We start from the raw sequence: 19,887 nt of genomic DNA, 5'->3' as shown, positions 1-19,887 counted from the left end.
GGGACCTAGTCTGCAGAAAATGTCCAGAGCAGCTCTTGCTTCTCAACCAGTCCCTAAGCCTGGGACCTCAGGGGGCCTGGGCTTCTCCGCCTGCAGATCCCTAGTTGTGCAAGCCCTCTTGGGTCTCTTGTTACCCGGGAGCCGGCAACAGACAAAAATAAAGGGGAGGGGGGGTGCAGCGGGGAGGGCCGAGCGAGCCTCGGCAGAGAGCCTGCCCAGGTCAGCTGGGAATGCCTGGCGGCCATCCAGGGTGGCTCCTGCGTGGCCTGGAGGTGGCGGAGTGACTCAACGCCGGTGCCCTCCCTGCCCCCATGCCCGAGTGCTCAGCCCTCCCTTGCCGGGGCTCACCTAATCCCCGCAGTGGGAGTCGGGGGGCATCCGCGCAGGCCCAGGGCTAGGGTTGCAGCACGGTCACTTCACACTCGGCAGGCAGCATGTGCAGCTGAGGCCCCTCTCCGGGCTGCAGACTCCCTCGAGGCGGGCAGCGAGGTCAGCCTGGCAGCCGCTGCCTCTCTCCAGCCCAGATCTGGCCTCAGGCAGCCGGTTCCCGGACCCGAGGAAGTGATGGCGGAACAGGAAGCCAGTGGGTTGCAGGTCCTGCTGCAAACACTCCAGGTAGGAAGGGGCAGAAGGTTGCAGGACCCCACCGGCTGGGGCTTTGTGGCCAGGCCTGCCTTGGAGCCCTGCTCCCTGCAGTCACCCTCTGGCACCAGTGGTCGGGTTTGCTAACCAACAGTAAGGCCAGAGTCAGCAGCAGTTCTCACCTTGAAGCTAAGTGATGCTAGAGTGTTTAAATATTCAACCTGAGCATGTTGATGAGTGCTCTGCTTAAATTATTGATCCTGGTGGGGTTAGAGGTTCAGGCTAAAAGATCCAGGTTTGTTAGAGATGGGAAAGATGGAGAGAAAGGCTGTTTGGTAAATGCCTATTAAATTTCTCCCTGAGCAGGGCAGAGGCCCCCAGGGGAGAGTATGCAGAACTACCTAGGAGGAAAGGGGCTGCAGGGCAGAGGTCTCCTCTGGGCTTCAGCCAATGACCATTACCAGGGTCCCAAGAGTGGTCTGTGTTATAATTACCTATAGTGTTTGCTAACAGTGCCTCTTAAGTGGATCTGGCTAGAAGGAATCGTAGTCACTGGGGGCAGGAGTCTGGGAACCTGCCTTGCCCTCTTCGTGATTCTTCCACTCCTAATTTTGAGAATTCTTGTTCCAGAGCCCTGGTTTGCTTGTCTGGAGATGAAAAACCCTTGAGGGTGTTAAAAAAAATACTGACACCTGAAACCTAACCACCAAAATTTGGATTTAATGGGTCTGGGGTGCAACCCAGCATTGGAATTTTGAAAATTCTCCAGGTGGTCTCAAAGTGTAGCCAAGGACCCAAACCACTGCTCCTTAGATTTGGGTAGATGTCTGCACTTGACTGGATACAGGGCTGCCGGGAATCAAAGGGGCCTAAGAATTCTTCTACTCTGTGACCCCCATCCTGGCTCTGAAAAGCTTAGGATTCCTCAGATTTTTAAGGAAATCTATATCCCTAAAAAGTTGAAGAGCCAATAAATCCAACCTTCCAGTGTACGGATAAGGAAACTGAGTCTCATAGGCAAAATAGTTTCCCCAAGATCAAGTGCGACTACTTAACAGGGGAACTGGGAACTAAAGAATTTCAATATCTGGTGGACCTAATGTCTGGCTCATTCTATCCTGTGCATCAAAGGCAAGAGTGCATCTGGGCTAGGAGTATTGGGGGTAGGAATGAACCTCAAAATAAATTTGCAGTTGACCTTGAAGTCACTGAAGGATGAATACAATCTCCTATCTTCCCATCAGTGAGGGTTTCTAATTGATATTTAGAATGAATGTTCCTGGGCATTGCAAGATTCTTCATCATCAAGGAAAGATTTAATTATGTTCAATATACTCTACTTAGTTCCCAATTAACCAGAAAGCTAAAATATTCAAAACAGGCTTCCCCTGTGCACCCTGGTTGATCAGAATCTGGTGGTGGAATTGACTTGGGTTCCTGACCTCACCCTGAGTCAGTCCTCTCCAAGTGCCCCCTAAGCCCAGTTCCTGTCTTGATAGCAGAAATCAGAACTCTGGCATACTTTAAAAAAAGAACCCCAAGCAGATATTGTGTGGGATGATGTTTCATGATGGGTTTGATGCCCTACCCCCCATCCCTATTTCCCATGGACTAGAAGAGCCTGAAGAATTTCTGAGATGGGGTTAGGAAAAGCTTTTGATCAAGGATCCCAAAGGCCTCAGGGATTCAAGCCTGTCCTTCTTTCCTTGTGCAAAAAATGAGAAACCAAAAGCATTGTACCCAAACCTCTGGACAAGACAGTGGTGATTTCTGAACAGAATGTGAGCTCAGAATGTGAGTTCCCCATGCCTTTCTGGAGCACCCCAGAACATGGCCAAGGGAAGGGAGAAAGAGACCAGATGACCAGGAAGAGCAAGCTCAAAGATGGCAATGACCCCATTATGTGACAGCAGAAGTCCCCTATCCCAGAGCATCACCACTTCTGCTGCTTTGGGGACACAATGACAAAATAAACTAGATCATTAAGAAATATCAGTTTGCTGCCTATTACATTTTCCTGTACAGATGGATAGCAGAAAGTGATTTTTTTCCCCCTACCTCACTTAAGCACAGCCTTATCTCTGTCCTGAGAGCATAAAGATCAGATTTCTACCCAGACATTTTCCAAGTCCCTGACTTTTACCTTTTGAGTTTGAGGCAGAAAGTCACATTGACTCATGAGGGCCTGGGTGAAAGGGGAGGAGCAAGAGCACAGGTGCAAGAGAGAAAGACCTAAATCCCGCCCCGTTTCTGGCACCTACTAGCTGTATATCCTTTGGCAAATCCCTCACCCTCTGTGAGCCTTCATTTCCAGATCTGTAAAAGGGGGAAATAAAAATTCTTTTCTTAGCCCTTTGTGCCAGGATTAAGAGAACCCATTGAAAAGTGCTTGTAAAGTATAAACAGCTGTTCAGATGACTCTTGGTTTTTATGGTTTCCCCATTTGAGTGCACAAGAGGAGAGGCTGGGAACACTTGCCTAGGCTTTTCATCAAGCTGCCCTGCTTTTTTCCTGGATGGACTCCAATACACTTGGAAAAAAAGGAAGGTGTCTCATTCGTCCTGCTGTCATTTCTCCATGTGGTTTGAGCTAATGGGGAAGATGGGGAGCTGCCAGGGTAGCAGGATACGGGTTCCATGCCAGCCATGATGCCGGGAGCCCTCACTCAGCGGCGTCCCACAAAATGCCAATGAGATCCCTTATTGAGACATGAAAAATGTATAATTATTTGGTCAACTTTGGCACACTCTGAGCTGTGATGTGGGCACCTTTTCGCTGTTTGCATTTGGACTGTATTATTTTATGTTATAGCTGTTCGAACCAAATCCCAGGTCTGCATCTTGGCAAAATGTGCATAGCGAACTCTTTTTCTGGACTTGGGCTCCAGGAACATCATATATTATGGATTGTGAATGTGGCTGAAGGATGTGGGGCTTCCTGTCTTAGAGTTACATTCAGCTTAGATAATAGAAAACCTGGAGTGGTGACAACTCTACTTTTCCCCTTGGACTTGTCCCTCTAAGGATTATTTCTAAGACAACTGGTGATTTCAGCCTCTGGACTGCAAAGAGGGGATGGGTGGAGAAATGATGACTGATAAGTTTCATTCAAAGCACTTGGGAGTTTTGTTCCAAAACATGTGTTTAAAAATTTCCTTTCTAGAATTCTCCACAGAGAATGTAGAAATATCCATCCATTCTACATCCATAGGGCCAGGTGTAGCAGAAACTGAGCTTTCCCCTTGGGCACAAATAGAAGGGTCTGGAAAAATCAAGAGAAAAATTCACCTTTTAGATAGCAAACATTGTGTAGAAATTCTAAACATCACAGGATTTCTCTGTTTGGTGTATTTTAAGGCTTTCTGAATTTTTTTTTCTTTCTTTTTCTTTTTTTTTTTTTTTCCCGAGACTCTTGTCTCAACTTCAAGTCAAACATGGAAATACACTGAAATCTGTCTTAATTTCAAGTATCAGTAGAAATAAAGAAAAAGAACACCCTCTAGGACAGGTGCCAAATTGAAAAGGGACAAAACTGGCAAGAAATAGCATCTTTTAGTGTCTTAAGGAATGACTTGGTGCCAAACTGGGAGATCAAGGGGGTTATGGAGCCATGGATCCATGTGCTGAGCTGGCAGTGGGGAGAAGACCTTATATGGTGTCTTGCTTTTTAAGGCCTTGTTGCTTTCAGTTTTTTAAATTCCTTGCCATTAGAAACTGAAAAAAAACAAACATTGATTAAGTGTTCACTCTATGCCAACTGCTCACATTCATTACCTAGCATCACTGTGTCTGCCACCTATGAGGGAGATGTGGCTGGTCTGTTTTACAGATGATGACACTGACCCTTGTGAGATACTCAAGGCTCAATGATTGAAATCAGTAAATCCCTAGAGAAGAGGTATGAAGCCGATCCTGTCCCTCCAAAGTCCTTCCACTGTTCTGCATTACTTACATGACCTAGGGGGATATCCATCTGCTCTTTATCTTGAGGCTATTACCTTGGCCTGACTGAACCTGAAGGTCAAGGGATTATTGATTCTCTATAACAGAGGGAGGCTTATTTAGAACAAAAACAATCTTTTGCTTCCTATTTTGGTATGTGGTTTAATAACTGCTGACTAAGGAAGGCAACATTTTTGATTTGGGTCAATTGGATATTTAAAATGTCCATCCGTCCATCCATCCATAGCTTTCCATGTGCTAGAATATATTCAGAGTAGACTATTGTGTAGGATGATATGTCAAAAAGAGCAATGTCTTTGGATTTTGGTTCAACCACCCAAAACTTGTGTGACTTAGGACAAATTATTGAGCTGCTCTTTACTGAATTTTTTTCATCTGTGAAATGAGAATTATAACACCTACCATATTTAGAGAAAATGCAGGTAAAAAGTAAACCACATCATGGTTTACTTGCCTGACAAACAGCAGTGATTATACTTCAACACAGTCCCTGCCTTCATGTAATTGCAACATTAAAAAGGAAAGGTAGAAGGATGAAAATATTTCTAGAGTGAGTTTGCATGTGATGGATGTCATAGTAAAGGTAAACATCAAAAGAAAACTTGATGGAAATTGGGAGAAGAAACTCCTCCTGGCTGGATATTCAGGGAAGACCTTGGAAAATGGGTCAGATTTCAGCAGGAGAAGCTGTGGTTAAGAGGGTAAGGAAGGTGTGGAGAATATTCAGGATTTGCCATAGCACTGAGTTTGATTAAAACAAAATTCATGAGGGAAGGAGATGGGAATTTGCCCAAATGCTAGGGAGTCTTGAGTGACAAACTTCAAATCCACCCATACTCTTGATAGTGGCTGCCTCCCTCTAAATGTAGGTGATGAAACTACAGGATATTCAGCCATGGGGAGGGTTGTGAAGATATATGGACTGGGGGACATTTGGTATGACTGTGTCTCTGCTTTTTGTTGTCAAGTAATGTGGTATATCCCCCACAACCTCCCATCCTTATCTGCCTTTTGTCCTGGTTCTCTTCCTATCCTTTACCCACCCTCCAGTCCCCACCTTCAGCCCTTTCCTGTCACTTAACTCTGCATGTCACCCTCCCCTCAGCCACTGTCCAGCCCTAATCCCCCCTCCAGGGGGAAGGGCTGAGATGGATTAAGGCTCAGGGTTTGGAGAAGGAGAAATGTTTAAACTTTATTTTTTTAATATTAAATTTGGAAGAAACACAAATTATTTCAGAGGCAGCATTAAAATGTCCTTGTATCAAAATAGCACTGATAATGTTGCTGCATTAAAACAAGCAGAGTTGAATCAAAAAGTCCCATCCTCATTTGGGAGTTGGGAACAGACAGCATTTCCATCCTCTGAGCCCAGATTCTAGATCTGACTATCCCCCTGAACACCTGTCTCTGCAGGACAGCAGTTGATGGACAGAGAGCGGCCAGCATGGCTTTGAGGTATGATTGGAGATTTGGCATTGCTGGTGACATGTTGAAGCAAATGGCCAACAGGGAGACCCACACTCTCAGTAGAAATTCGTAACCTAGCAACATTTACTCCATAATATGCTCAGTTACTCAAACGGATACCACTCTTATGAAAGCCAAACATAGTCTGGGTTCGAGCCCTAGGAGCTGGGAAATATACTGGGGAAGAGCAGTTGGTCTGGATTGACAATCACTGTACTTATCAGTAAGCATAGGACAGGCAGCTATGAATCAAACAGACAAGGAACTTCTTCATTAGCAGAAGTGGGCACTTGGAAATGCATCCTCTTGGGTGGGACCTCTCCTTTTGCCAGACCTGATAAAGGAAGTGGAAGGTTTGTGGAATATGTGCTTTTTCACTTGAGCAAATACTATGTGGTTCCTTCAAAGTGAAGGGTCCACAAATCAGGTTCTCCTTAGAGAAAAAGATGTGCAGGGAGAGGGGGAGAGCGATAACAGAGATGCCAGGAATAAAAGAATGAGTAGAACAAAGGGTGTGGAAGAAAATAGGATGCCACAGAGTATGTGCTCAAAAATATTTGTCTTTCCTCCTCCCTTCCTTCTTCTCTCTCTCTCCTTTTTTTTTGAATACAATTTTGCAAACAGAGTTCACCCATGTAACCCACACTCAGATGAAGTAACAATGAACTCAGCATCTCAGGAGACCACTTACAGCCCATGTCTGGTCACTCCCCTAATGTAACCCCCACCCTGATTTCTGACACCACAGATTAGCCTTGCATGCCTTGTGCTTCATGTCGTTAGAACCCACAGTCAATCCTCTTTTAGGTCTGCCTCCTCTCACTCAGTGTTGTGAGATTTCTCCCATGTTGTTGATGCAGTTGAAGATTGTTCTCATTTTAATTGCTGAAGAGCGTTCCATTGTATCAATGAACCAAGGTTTACATGTCCATTCTAGAACTCAGGATATTTGGGGTAGTTTACTTTTTTAGCTGTAAAAAATAGTGTGGCTGGAAATATTCTAGTACATGTTTTGTAAAGGTGAGTACACATATATCTAGAGTGGGTTTCAGGAGTCACAAGAATACACATATGATCGGCTGTAGAAGATGATATTTTTCAAAAGTGACGTATTTCAAAAACATATTTCTTCCATCCTGTTCTAGCCCAAGAGACTGGATATAGTTCCCTGTGCTGTATAGTAGGACCTCGTTGCTTATCCATTCTAAATGTAATAGTTTGCATCTACTAACCCCAAACTCCCAGTCCACCCCACTCTCTCCCATTCCCCCATGGCAACCACAAGTCGATTCTCCATGTCTGTGAGTCTATTTCTGTTCTGTAGATAGGTTCATTGTGCCATATTTTAGATTCCATATAGAAGTGATATCATATGGTATTTGTCTCTTTATGCCTTGCTTCACTATGTGGTACAACAGAAATGGACACAACACTGCAAATCAACTATATTTTAATAAAAATAAAATATTAAAAATAAACTAAAATAAAAAGATGCATGCATTCCAGTGTTCATAGAAACATTATTCATAGTAGCCAAAAAAAAAAAAAAGATTGCTCCAAAATAAATGCCTATTAGCCATGTTAATACCATTAGCTTATGAGAGTCCTGGATTCTCCACAGCCCTGCCCTAACTTGTTTAATTCATATGTATTCATTGAAAGTGGCTGGAGATGCTTTGCATGGAAGGACTTTGTCAGACTCGTATTTTATGTGTCTAAGTCCCTCTACTTGGTCCCTTTCATGATAATAGTAAAATAATAACTAATTTTTTTAAACAGTTTCTGCAGGTAAGGAGTGGGTGGAGTTCTTCCCATGTATCATCTCATTTAATCCTTACAACAACCCTATGAGGCGGGTGGTATTATTATCCTCATTGTCAAGCTCCTAAGTGGAGTGTTGGAGAGGTGAACACATTTCTCACGGTCACAGAGTGAGTGAGTGGCATAGCTGGAATTTGAGAGGAGGGAATCTGACACCAGTGGACGTGCTCTCGCCAGGTGTATTACTTCTCTGGGGGAAAGTCAGGCCATTGAGAAGATTCTGGACAGATATTCCCAGGTGGTAGGCATCTGTTGAGGAGAATGGGGACCCCCTACCTGGCCCCTCTCAGAGGCTAGAGGCAAGGCTGGGGGAACTGGCCCAGTGGACAGAAAACAGGGCCTGGGAGCAGGGTCAACAAACTCTCAGGGCCTAATAGCAGTTTTTAGGTTTCTTGCCACAAGATCTTTGTTACAACTTCTTTTAAAAAAAAAAAAAAATTTATGAGTGTAGTTGATGTATAATGTTGTGTCAATTTCTGCTGTCAGCATAGTGACCCAGTCATGCATATATATATATATACATATATATATATATACACATTCCTTATTTGTCACAACTTCTCAACCCTGCCACAATATGCAAATGAGTGGGCATGGCTTTGTTCCAATAAAATTTATGTACAAAACCAGGTCCTGGGCTGGCCTTGGCTGTTGGCAGTAGACCACTGACCCCAGGCTGGAGCCGTAGGGATGAGGAATGTGTGGAAAGAGAGTGATGGAGGGTTGTCAGGTTCCAGTAGGAACCTCCCTCCTCTGCCAGTGGTGTCCTCAACTTCCAGGAAGTGCATTGAATGATCCCCTGAGTTCCTCTGGGGCAAGTCTTACAGAATTTGAAATGCATAGTTCAGAATGTCCTTTCCAGTTGCTGCTGCCTCCACTTTTCTCAGTGCCTATGGAGACAATGATTGGGTCCATCAATCCTTCATGGAGGGCTTTTAGGTTATTTTAGCAACACTTACCAGGGTAATAGGCGCCTGTTCTGCAGAGAGTGTCCTCACTTAACAGCACTGTTAGAAAAAGCATGGTCAGTCCAATGCTTCTCAAACTGGGTTCCCCAGAACACCAGTGTTTCCTGGGATGCCAGTGAGTGTCCCATTCAGAAAGGAGCCTGGTGATAGATGGATCTGAGATGTCAGGGTAAATAAATTACTAGATTTCCTTACTGAAAGATCATCAATCTTAAAATCTTTTCAAACATTATGACCTACAACTCTCAGTTTAATATATTTTACTCAGAGAGGACTACTCTGAAGTCCGATTAGCTACTCAGTCACTGTAAGTCCCACCTCCCTAGTTTGACTCTGCAGAGAACCTGCCACTTCCTGAAGCTTGTTTGTGTCTTCCCTCCCTTCTTCCACCAGGGTACGAATCTCATCTGTTTTGTTCACATTTATCCCTACTACCAAATCATTATCTGAGACATAGTAGGTGTTCAATAAATATTTGTTGATTGAATAATAAAATGAATGGGCATGGTCTACCATCAAGTTAGGCATACAATAACTAGCATTTCCAAACCATCTTAGAGATGGGATAATTTGTGTGGCAAAAACTCACGAGGGTCCCACTGAACATTATGACTCCATAGAGCCCATTTGGGAAACAATGTTTGGAGACCAATGCCATGTTACATCACTGCTGGCCTGTGAAGCTTGAATTTCTCCTGGTTTGGAAACTGACCTCTGACATGTTGAAACTTTTCTGATCTGAGTTGATATGAAATTAATTCTGTTGGAGACCTAGGGTCATTCCTCTGCTTGGTGAATTCCACTAGCTGATGACTCTGCAAGCCATCTGTAGACCTTGAGTTGACATGAATTCCAATCCTTACTTGATTGGGAGAGAAAACACAAGTGACAGATGGGAAGGTTTAGAAAAAGGTTCTTCCTAGAGTCTCAAGAGCACTGTTCTGCTTCTGATCTTGAGGCCAGATGGTGATAAGGATGGGTGTTAGGCTCAGGTTTCAAGATGAAAGGAAGGGTCAGATTTCACAGTGGGGGTATCTGATGAAACTTTCCCTAGGGAACATGAAGAGAAGGCAGCTTCTTCAATAAATGGTTAGTAATGAATTCTCCCCTACCTTAAAAAAAAAAAAAATACACCGAGCCCCAAACCCAATATGTGTTAACATCTCTAAGCTATGGATTCCACCAATCAATACAGCACAATGCCCTACATTTCTGACCTGCAGGCATCCTTATCCCATTTTGCTTACAACTCAAATTAATCCAAGAAACCCCCAAGATAATGCAGCTATCTTTTACTTTTCACAATAGGTAGATTAAAGAGAGGCTTTAAGAAAAATCCCATTTTCTCCTTGACTTTCATTATTAAATCATAAATTATGTATGTCCTAAAGGAAAAAAAATTCCCCAAATGACAGCTAAAATTTTAGACTATGGAAGGAGCTAAAATGATAATATTTGAATAGGTATTATTTGAAAATGGATATTAAAATTCAAGAAGTGTTTTTGTCAAGTTACTCCCATTTAGTGAGCGCTTGCTATGTGCTGGGAAGCGTTCTGAGCATTTTACATATGTTAGCTCATGTCATCCTTACAGCAAGCCTATGAAGTATGTATGACTATTATCTCCATTTTACAGGTAGGGAACACAAGGCATTTGCTCAGGATCACACAGCCTTTAAGTGGCAGACTATGAATTTAAACTCGGGCACAGTCTGACTCTAGCTTGCTTATTACTTGTTGCTATTACTCATCAGGCTACAGAGTCCCTTTTCCTTTTACCTCTATTTCTCACCTTTAAACACTTCATTTCTTGCTTAAAGAAGTAATACAAGCTCATGATTTTAAAAATTTAATTATTATATAGATATAAATTTTAGGGAGTCAAAATCCCCCTATCAAATCCTACTCCCTAAGACAACTGCATAAGGAGCTGCTGTGTATTATATGTTTTCATGCATACAGAAATATGTATATTTCTATAAACAATGTGTCTATGTCTAGGTGTGTATTTCATTTTTGTTTTTCAATTTTGTTTGTTTTTGTCTTTTTAGGGCTGCACCTGCAGCATATGGAGATTCCCAGCCTAGGGGTCCAATCGGAGCTACAGCTGCTGGCCTACATCACAGCCACAGGAATGCGGGATCCCAGCCACGTCTGCGACCTACACCACAGCTCACAGCAATGCCGGATCCTTAACCCACTGAGCGAGGCCAGGGATCAAACCCGCAACCTCATGGTTCCTAGTCGGATTCGTTTCTGCTGCACCACAATAGGAAACCCATAGGTGTGTATCTCATTTTAACACACTATCATTCAATTTGCTTTTCTTCTATATCAATATAATTGCTTATCTTTCAAGCCAGCACATATAGACTCCACTCAATCTTTTGTGATAGTTATATAGTAGTTTAGTCTATGGATGTACCATAATTTAAATATATAGGAGTTTATTTTCTTCTAGTGTTTTACTTAAGTTTGTCTTGGTTTGTGTTTATTTTCTTTTTTTTTTTTTTTTTTTAGTCTACTTGTTCAAAATATATAATCTCTTTTTTTATTTTATTTTATTTTCCCACTGTACAGCAAGGAGGTCAGGTTATCCTTACATGTATACATTACAATTACAGTTTTTCCCCCACCATTTCTTCTGTTGCAACATGAGTATCTAGACAGTTCTCAATGCTATTCAGCAGGATCTCCTTGTAAATCTATTCTAGGTTGTGTCTGATAAGCCCAAGCTCCCGATCCCTCCCACCCCCTCCCCCTCCCATCAGGCAACCACAAGTTTCTTCTCCAAGTCCATGATTTTCTCTTCTGAGGAGAAGTTCATTTGTGCTGGATATTAGATTCCAGTTATAAGTGATATCATATGGTATTTGTCTTTGTCTTTCTGGCTCATTTCACTCAGTATGAGATTCTCTAGTTCCATCCATGTTGCTGCAAATGGCATGATGTCATTCCTTTTTATGGCTGAGTAGTATTCCATTGTGTATATATACCACCTCTTCCCAATCCAATCATCTGTCGATGGACATTTGGATTGTTTCCATGTCCTGGCTATTGTGAATAGTGCTGCAATGAACATGCGGGTGCACATGTCTCTTTTAAGTAGAGCTTTGTCCGGATAGATGCCCAAGAGTGGGATTGCGGGGTCATATGGAAGTTCTATGTATAGATTTCTAAGGTATCTCCAGACTGTTCTCCATAGTGGCTGTACCAGTTTGCATTCCCACCAGCAGTGCAGGAGGGTTCCCTTTTCTCCACAGCCCCTCCAGCACTTGTTATTTGTGGATTTATTAATGATGGCCATTCTGACTGGTGTGAGGTGGTATCTCATGGTAGTTTTGATTTGTATTTCTCTTATCATCAGCGATGTTGAGCATTTTTTCATGTGTTTGCTGGCCATCTGTGTATCTTCTTTGGAGAAATGTCTATTCAGGTCTTTTGCCCATTTTTCCATTGATTGATTGGTTTTTTTGCTGTTGAGTTGTATAAGTTGCTTATATATTCTAGAGATTAAGCCCTTGTCAGTTGCATCATTTGAAACTATTTTCTCCCATTCTGTAAGTTGTCTTTTTGTTTTCTTTTTGGTTTCCTTTGCTGTGCAAAAGCTTTTCAGTTTGATGAGGTCCCATGGGTTTATTTTTGCTCTAATTTCTATTGCTTTGGGAGACTGACCTGAGAAAATATTCTTTTTGAATGTTTTATGTATTACATTTTAATAGTCTACTTTATCAAATTTTTCTTTCATGGATTATTTTTGGCTATGATACACTTTCCCCAGGATCTAATTGTTACATTAATGATGCTTAAATTTAACTACATACCTTCTCTTTTTCTTAAGTATTGTTGTTTTCATAGAGCTTCTCTGCCCTACCACAATGTATGTGGTAATGTAAACAGTATGTTGCAATGTAAACAAATTTATACCTTTAAAATTTCTTTTACTGGAAGATCCCAGTTCTATAACATCTAATAGAGCTTGCTTGAGGATATTTGGGAATTTTACACTTGAAATAAATGTTTATTTAAAATGAATATATACACATTTCTTGGCTGGGCTCTGAGAGGCCAGAGTTGATTTTTGGACACTGCCACTGTCTCTACTTTTGACTTGAATCCCCTGGGCCAGTATCCTCTGTTTTGATGGTTTGCAGACTTAGGTGCTAGGAGATATGCCCAGCAATATTATCTGTTTCCTTGGTGTATTATAACTCTCTTGTTAATGGCTCATTCATTTATTGAATGCTTCCTTCACGCCAGAGGCTGTGCCAGGTAGTGGGTGGCAAGGTTCAAGAATCTTATTAGTCAGACACTTCCTTACTGAAATTCTTCCAAATGTTAATGACTCATGTCAGGAAGAAAGAGATCCAGGATGCTGTGGTCACATCTGCCCTGCATCTTTGCTCCACGGATCATTTTATTTTGTGGCGACTTGCTGAGAACACAGTATTATTCAAGTCCCTGGGGAGCATCTGACATCACAGTAACTGTAATGTGTTCAGCTGCACCTATGTCATTTTTTTTTTTTTAAACTCCAGGGCAGTGATTCTTAATCTTTTAATTCTTTTTTTTTCCCTCTGGGAATGGGGCATCACAGATCTTCTTTTTTCATGCCTCTGAAAGCTAAAGACACTTTCCCAGATAAGTGCTCGTACAAATTTTGGGGAACAATTTCAGGGGAATAAGCCACACCATAATATTTCAGTCTCTCAAGGTGTTTACATGGGTTTTGTTTCATGGAATGGGGCTCCATAATAGTGGAGTAGTAGGGCCAGTTCTGATCCCATACCGGAAAACCTACAATTCTTCCCAATTGTGACATATCCCTTATGCCTCCAAACAGAATAAAAGGCAATATTTTTTTTATCTCCACATTCCAACTTTGTCTTAAATATTTTTCGCATCTGATCTATGCTTGTGGAAATTATAAATAGCTTTGATGGATCAACTGTAATATTGCATTTCAAAGAAAACCTCTTGATAAATTGTGTACATGATATTTTTCTGTCTCTTCTCAAGTAACATCCAAGCATCTGTACCTCTCTCTTAAGTCATCTGTGAATAGCTTTATTATAGTTCTTCATTTTCAGAAAGTCTTTATTGGGAAGTGAGAATCCCAAAATAAATGTGACATGGTCCTTGTCCTTCCAGAGCTCACTGTATTCGTGGAACCAGGTATACATTTGAGAATGTCGTGAAAGTTACAGACCTACTCCCTAGATAATCAAAAACATGCACTTTAACTAGCATTTAAATCTTATATTTGCCTATAGTTTAAAATAAACTGCCATGTGATTGCTTGGATTGACATATGAACAAGTAATTATAAGGTTTTATTACAAATGAAAGATAGAAACTGTGTATTCGTGGAAGAAGAGGCATCTCAAACAATCTCTAATCTTCCATGACCTTCTCTTTCTGAGAAATAAATTGATTAGATAATTCAGACTGACCTTTGAGTTGGAGACAGTAAAAATTAGATACAATATAAATATATTTTTCTAAAAAACATCTATGTTCTAATGAGATAATGAACATTTAATGATATGAGGTCAGGAGAGGTAGGAAATTGAGAGAGATGAGCAAAACTCTGGTACTTTGGCCTTGGAGGCATTTACTGTTTTGGAAGGTGTGGCTAGAAAGATAGGATAGCATGTCCTCTAGCCTTGCAAGTCTAGGAGAACAGGGCTTGGCATTTAGGGCTTTTCAAGAATGAGGACCCTGGTAAACTACTTACTGCTTTGGGGCTGAGACCTGAAGGGATGCTCCGTAGAAATAAAGGCAAACCATTCATAAGCCAGTCTTCATACTGAGCCATTCTTCAACTCACCTAGGTGGTCCAGAAAATCCTAAGACTTGAACAGGTGGTCTCAGATTCCTACAGCTCCTAGGTGCCTTGTGGTAGTAAATTAAAATCCCCATCAGTGGAATACAATGTCATGCTAGACTTTACATTAATTCTACAAATAATTTGAAAACCAGGGACAAGGAGAGATAAATCAAAATGAGTAAACACCAGCAGAAATAATAGATGACAGAATTAGACCCACTGGTACTCCAGAAAATGCAATTACCAGACACAGAATGTAAGAAAGCTTTGGTTAGTATGTTCAAAGGGATTGAAGTCAAGTTTGAAAAATTTGGTGGTGAACTATAATCTATTTACTATGATATAGCAGATTTGAAAAGGAACCAAATATAAATTCTTGAACAGAAAAATAACCACAATTAAGAACTGAATGGATAGGTTTAACTGCAGATTTACACTTAGCTGAAGAAAGAATTAAAAATCATATCATAAGAAGCTATTCAGAATGAAGCACTAATGGCTGAAATATGCAGCAGTGCAGGTAAGAGATTTAGGGGATAGAGAATGTATAACATACATTTGATTAGAGTTCTGGAAGGACAGAAGAGGATGAGGCTTCAACAGTGTTTCAAGAAATAATGAGTCCTAACCCTTTAATACACTGCTCACTCCTTGCTAATAGAGCTAGTATCTTTCTTAAGTCTGTGTTCTGTGAAATGCTTAATTAAGGAATTAAGTGTGTGTTGAATTTGTTACGTGAGGAAATGCCCCTATATGTTGTATTCCATTTTATATTTTTGTAATTATGTCAGAAGTTCTCTTAAAATAATACTCTTTAAAACAATATTATAAAATCACTGTCTATTGTGCATATACATTCAAATATCCAAATCCCTCTATTAGCAGTTGTCACTTCAAAATTTAAGCTAAATCTACAACTGACACTACAGTTGAAGATTAAGTTCTTATTTGCAAATTGATAGTTCATTTTTGACAAAAAAAAAATCTCCTCAAATTCATATATGCTGCCTATGACTACACTCTTTTTTTTCTTTTCTTTCTTTTTAAACTTTATAGCATGCTCTGGTAATGAGTTTTAAAACTTTAATCTTGTCATAACTAATTAGAATATTATATTTGCTTGCTTTTCCCCTGTTCTCTTTAATGATGTGGTATTTTGGTAAGTAATTTCATTTTTTTCCCTTAGAAATAGAGAGAAAACTTGATGTTTCATAGGTTCCCTGGGAAACAGCTTCTGAGATGAAGATGTGAATGTAGGAGGTGTACTGGGGAATGCCTCAGGTCCTCACACTGGGGAATGAAGGAAGCTGGCCTGGGCAGCAGGAGGTGTTGAAATACAGTGTAGTCATAGCAAAGGCCCAAGCTGATGCCACAGGGAGTTTCAGAACCTGGATGATACTTTAGCAGTTGTCTTGTCTTATGGCAGGTGTTGAACCTTTACACCTACCCCCCTGCACCATTGACAGTCATTGGTTACAGGTTGCCTCCTGTTAGGGGGCATGACCTTGGGGACTGTCCTTACCTGATAGCAATTCCTGGAGAGGGACCAAGTTGAGCACTGTCAACCACTAATATCCCCTTTGGCAGGGGCCTGCGAGCCTAAATCCTGAGGAGATGTAGGAGGCGCACCCGCAGCCTCCGCTATGGTGATAACTGGACTGGGCATCAGGAACCTAAGTTCAAATCCTGGCTTTGCTGCTAGTTGACTGTGCGATCTTGAGAAAGCCATGTAACTCCTTGGATCACAGTTTCCGCATATTTATTTTTTTATTTTTAATTAAAAAAATTGAAGTATAGTTGATTTACAATGTGTTTCAGGTATACAGGAAAGTGATTGTTTTACACACACACAACACACACATGCATTCTTTTCAGATTCTCTTCCCCTCTAAATTATTACAAGATATTGAGTATAGTTGCCTGTGCTATAAAGTAGGTCTTTGTTGGTTATTTCTATATAGGAATGTGTATAAGTTAATCCCAATTTCCTAATTTATCCATCCCTGTACCCCTTCCCCTTTGGTAACTGTAGATTTTTATCTATATTTGTGCATCTATTTCCATTGTGTAAATAATTTCATTTGTATCATTTTTATAGATTCCATATGTTTCCTCATCTTTAAAAAAAAAAAAAAAAGGGAATGAGATGATATTTCCCTCAACTTTAATCATTCGTGTGCCACTGTCATGACTTTTTTCACATTTTGGATCAACAATATTATTAACATGATATATTTCAGCAAATTTATTCATTTTAACTTTACAAAAGGTGGCACTTTACATACAACTATAAATATAGCACTTGTACGTAGCAAAAATAGAGAGTAGCTGCAAAAATACATTTTTTTTTTTTTTTTTTTGGCTGCTCTTGCAGCATGTGGAAGTTTCCAGGCCAGGGATGGAAACTGCACCATAGTAGTGACCTGAGCTGCTGCAGTGACAATGCCGATCCTTAACCACTAGGCCACCAGGGAATTTAATATAAACAAATTTAATATAAAATAGCAAATGCAATGCTATTAAAGTCCAGCTAGACACTGGCCTGGTGAGTCTCTGAGCTGAGGCTTCTCTCGTTTTCTAAAAAGATTAGCAACCATTGGAGAAAAATTGGAAATTTTTAGATAGCTAAGCTTTGAACAGACATTTCCCAAAGGAAGAATGAACACTTTACTGAGAATAAACATTTTTCTCCATGTGATTCTGTGAAATTTAATTTTGTGTCTCCTGTGACCCCTAAATCCATGTCAGTCACTCTCAGTTGGAGATTTCTGACCTTTCAAGGAAATACTGGATGAGGTCATCTTTAGGGTAAAATTATATTATTCCACAATTCTCTCCTTAAGGGGAAGAATATTAAAAGATATTTATGAGTTATATATATTTTTATGTCGTACATCTGTTAGATTGAGGACCAGCCAGAAGCTTGGGGAATTAAATTGACTGGGTCAGGTTCCTAAATAGCAGGAGGCCTCTCTGAAGGGTAGGCATGATGACTAGTGATGAGAAGGCAATGCTTCAGTTCTCCAACAGTCTTGGGAGAAAGAGCCTTACACAGTAGGTCCATGCTCCTGCCCTGAGTAGCGCAGCCCAGCCCCATGCCCCAGCTTCTGCTCCTCTGTGCTAAGGATCTGAAGTAGCTCATTGTATGGGCCCCTCATCCTGACATCACCAGTTTCTTATTCAGAGGCTGTTTCCATGCCAACTGGGAGTTGGCCAATTTATCCCAGGACATTGAGACATTGATAAGAGGGGCCTAGAACATTCTTCCTGAATGAATACCTTCTAGATATTAGACCCTATTCAGGGTTGCCCAAAACGCCTAAACTGACTTCCGTGTTCAATCACCTCTGAATGGTGTTGATCACAACCAGGAGCAGAGCTCTGTCTTCTCGTGCACTTTAGCTGTTTCTAAGCCTAATCATGGTTACTGTGTCTGAGCCTTTACTCCGCTATGTTCATAGATATTTCATCCTAGTCTTGGCATCCTTTCTCCCCTCCCCCCCATGTTAGGATTTGGCCTCCTCTATGGAATTTGCCTGTACTAGCCAATCAGGATGGGTGGAATTCTATGTCAGTACCATTTCCCATAAACAAATCAAGAAAACTATCTTCTTTGAGGCTAGTAAAGGCATTCACCTAATGGAGCCACCACCCTACATTCTGCTAGTTCTGTGTTCTGAATATCCCCCGGGAATTGAGCCCATGAGACCTCCTTGTTTCTACCATAAAACCAATTTATGTCAATATGTAAATAGCGATGACAGTGACATTAACATCTTAATAGCAGAGGAGGAAGAAGATGAAGAGAGTGAGGAGGAGATGCAAAAAGAGGAGAGAAGCATGGGAGTTCCTATTGTGACTTAGTGGGTTAAGAAACTGACATAGCATTCGTGCGGATGCAGGTTTGACCCCTGGCCTCACTCAGTGGGTTAAGGATCTGGTGTTGCCACAGTCGCTGCTCAGTGTAGGCTGGCAGCTGCAGCTCAGATTTGACCCCTATCCTGGGAACTTCCATATGCCAGGGGTATGGCTGTTAAAAAAGAAGCAGAGGGGAGAGATTCTTTGAGTGTGTATTCAGCCTTTCCCAAAGGGAGGACCAATAGCCTTTGAATACAGATGCCTCAATGTGATGAAATAAAACCTCAAGTTTTAGAGCTCAGGTGTGACTGAACAAACTAGTGTGTCTTATTCTCTAATGGACCAACCCAGTCCTGGCCATTTAATGGCTCTTTCTGTCTCTTCTTGGTAGGCAGTCAGTCCTCTGACCCAATTCAATGAGGTTTGTGAAAGTAACTGGGTTTTATATATGCAGTTGTTGTTTTTTTTTTCATTTTTTATTACTCAAATGAATTTATCACATCTGTAGTTGTATAATAATAATCACAATCCAATTTCACAGGATTTCCATCCCACAGCCCAAGCACACCCTACCCCCTAAACTGTCTCCTCCGGAGACCATAAGTTCTTCAATGTCTGTGAGTCAGCATCTGTTCTGCAAAGAAGATCCGTCTGTCCTTTTTTCAGATTCCACATGTCAGTGAAAGCATTTGATGTGGTGTCTCATTGTATGGCTGACTTCACTTAGCATGATAGTTTCTAGGTCCATCCATGTTGCTAAAAATGCTGGTATTTCGTTCCTTTTAATGGCTGAGTAAATTTCCATTGTGTATATGTACCACATCTCCTTGATCCACTCCTCTGTCGATGGACATTTAGGTTGTTTCCATGTCTTGGCTATTGCAAATAGTGCTGCAGTGAACATCAGAGTACGTGTGTCTTTGCAAGTTGTGGTTTTCTTTTTCTCTGGATAGATGCCCAGAAGTGGGATTGCTGGATCAAATGGTAGTTCTATGTTTAGTTTTCTGAGGAATCTCCATACTGCTTTCCACAGTGGTTGCACCAATTTACAATCCCACCAACAGTGTACTAGGGTTCCTTTTTCTCCACACCTTCTCCAGCACTTTCTGTTTGTAGACGTTTTGAAGATGGCCATTCTGGCTGGTGTAAGGTGGTACCTCATTGTGGTTTTGATTTGCATTTCTCTAATAATGAGTGATGCTGAATATCTTTTCATGTGCTTTTTGGCCATCTGTATGTCTTCTTTGGAGAATTGTCTGCCTAGATCTTCTGCCCATTTTTGGATGGGGTTGTTTGTTTTTTTGGTATGGAGCTGCAGAAGGTGTTTATAAATTTTGGAGATGAATCCTTTGTCAGTTGATTCATTTGCAAATATTTTCTCCCATTCTGTGGGTTGTCT

The 19,887-nt window shown here is 41.2% G+C and overlaps 1 protein-coding gene across 1 annotated transcript in view; it reads left to right on the top strand.

The window, feature by feature from the left end:
- Positions 301–19,887, top strand: part of AGBL1 (ATP/GTP binding protein like 1) — an 809,164-nt gene continuing 789,577 nt past the window's right edge. The window contains 1 exon segment of the mRNA XM_021062610.1: positions 301–615. Within this exon segment, the coding sequence (XP_020918269.1) occupies positions 565–615 (51 nt within the window). The 5' untranslated portion in view covers positions 301–564.

This window comes from Sus scrofa, chromosome 1, assembly GCF_000003025.6.
Source record: "Sus scrofa isolate TJ Tabasco breed Duroc chromosome 1, Sscrofa11.1, whole genome shotgun sequence".
Taxonomy (NCBI): domain Eukaryota; kingdom Metazoa; phylum Chordata; class Mammalia; order Artiodactyla; family Suidae; genus Sus; species Sus scrofa.
Note: the sequence above shows the minus strand (reverse complement) of the source record. Positions and strands in the feature narration are given on the sequence as shown.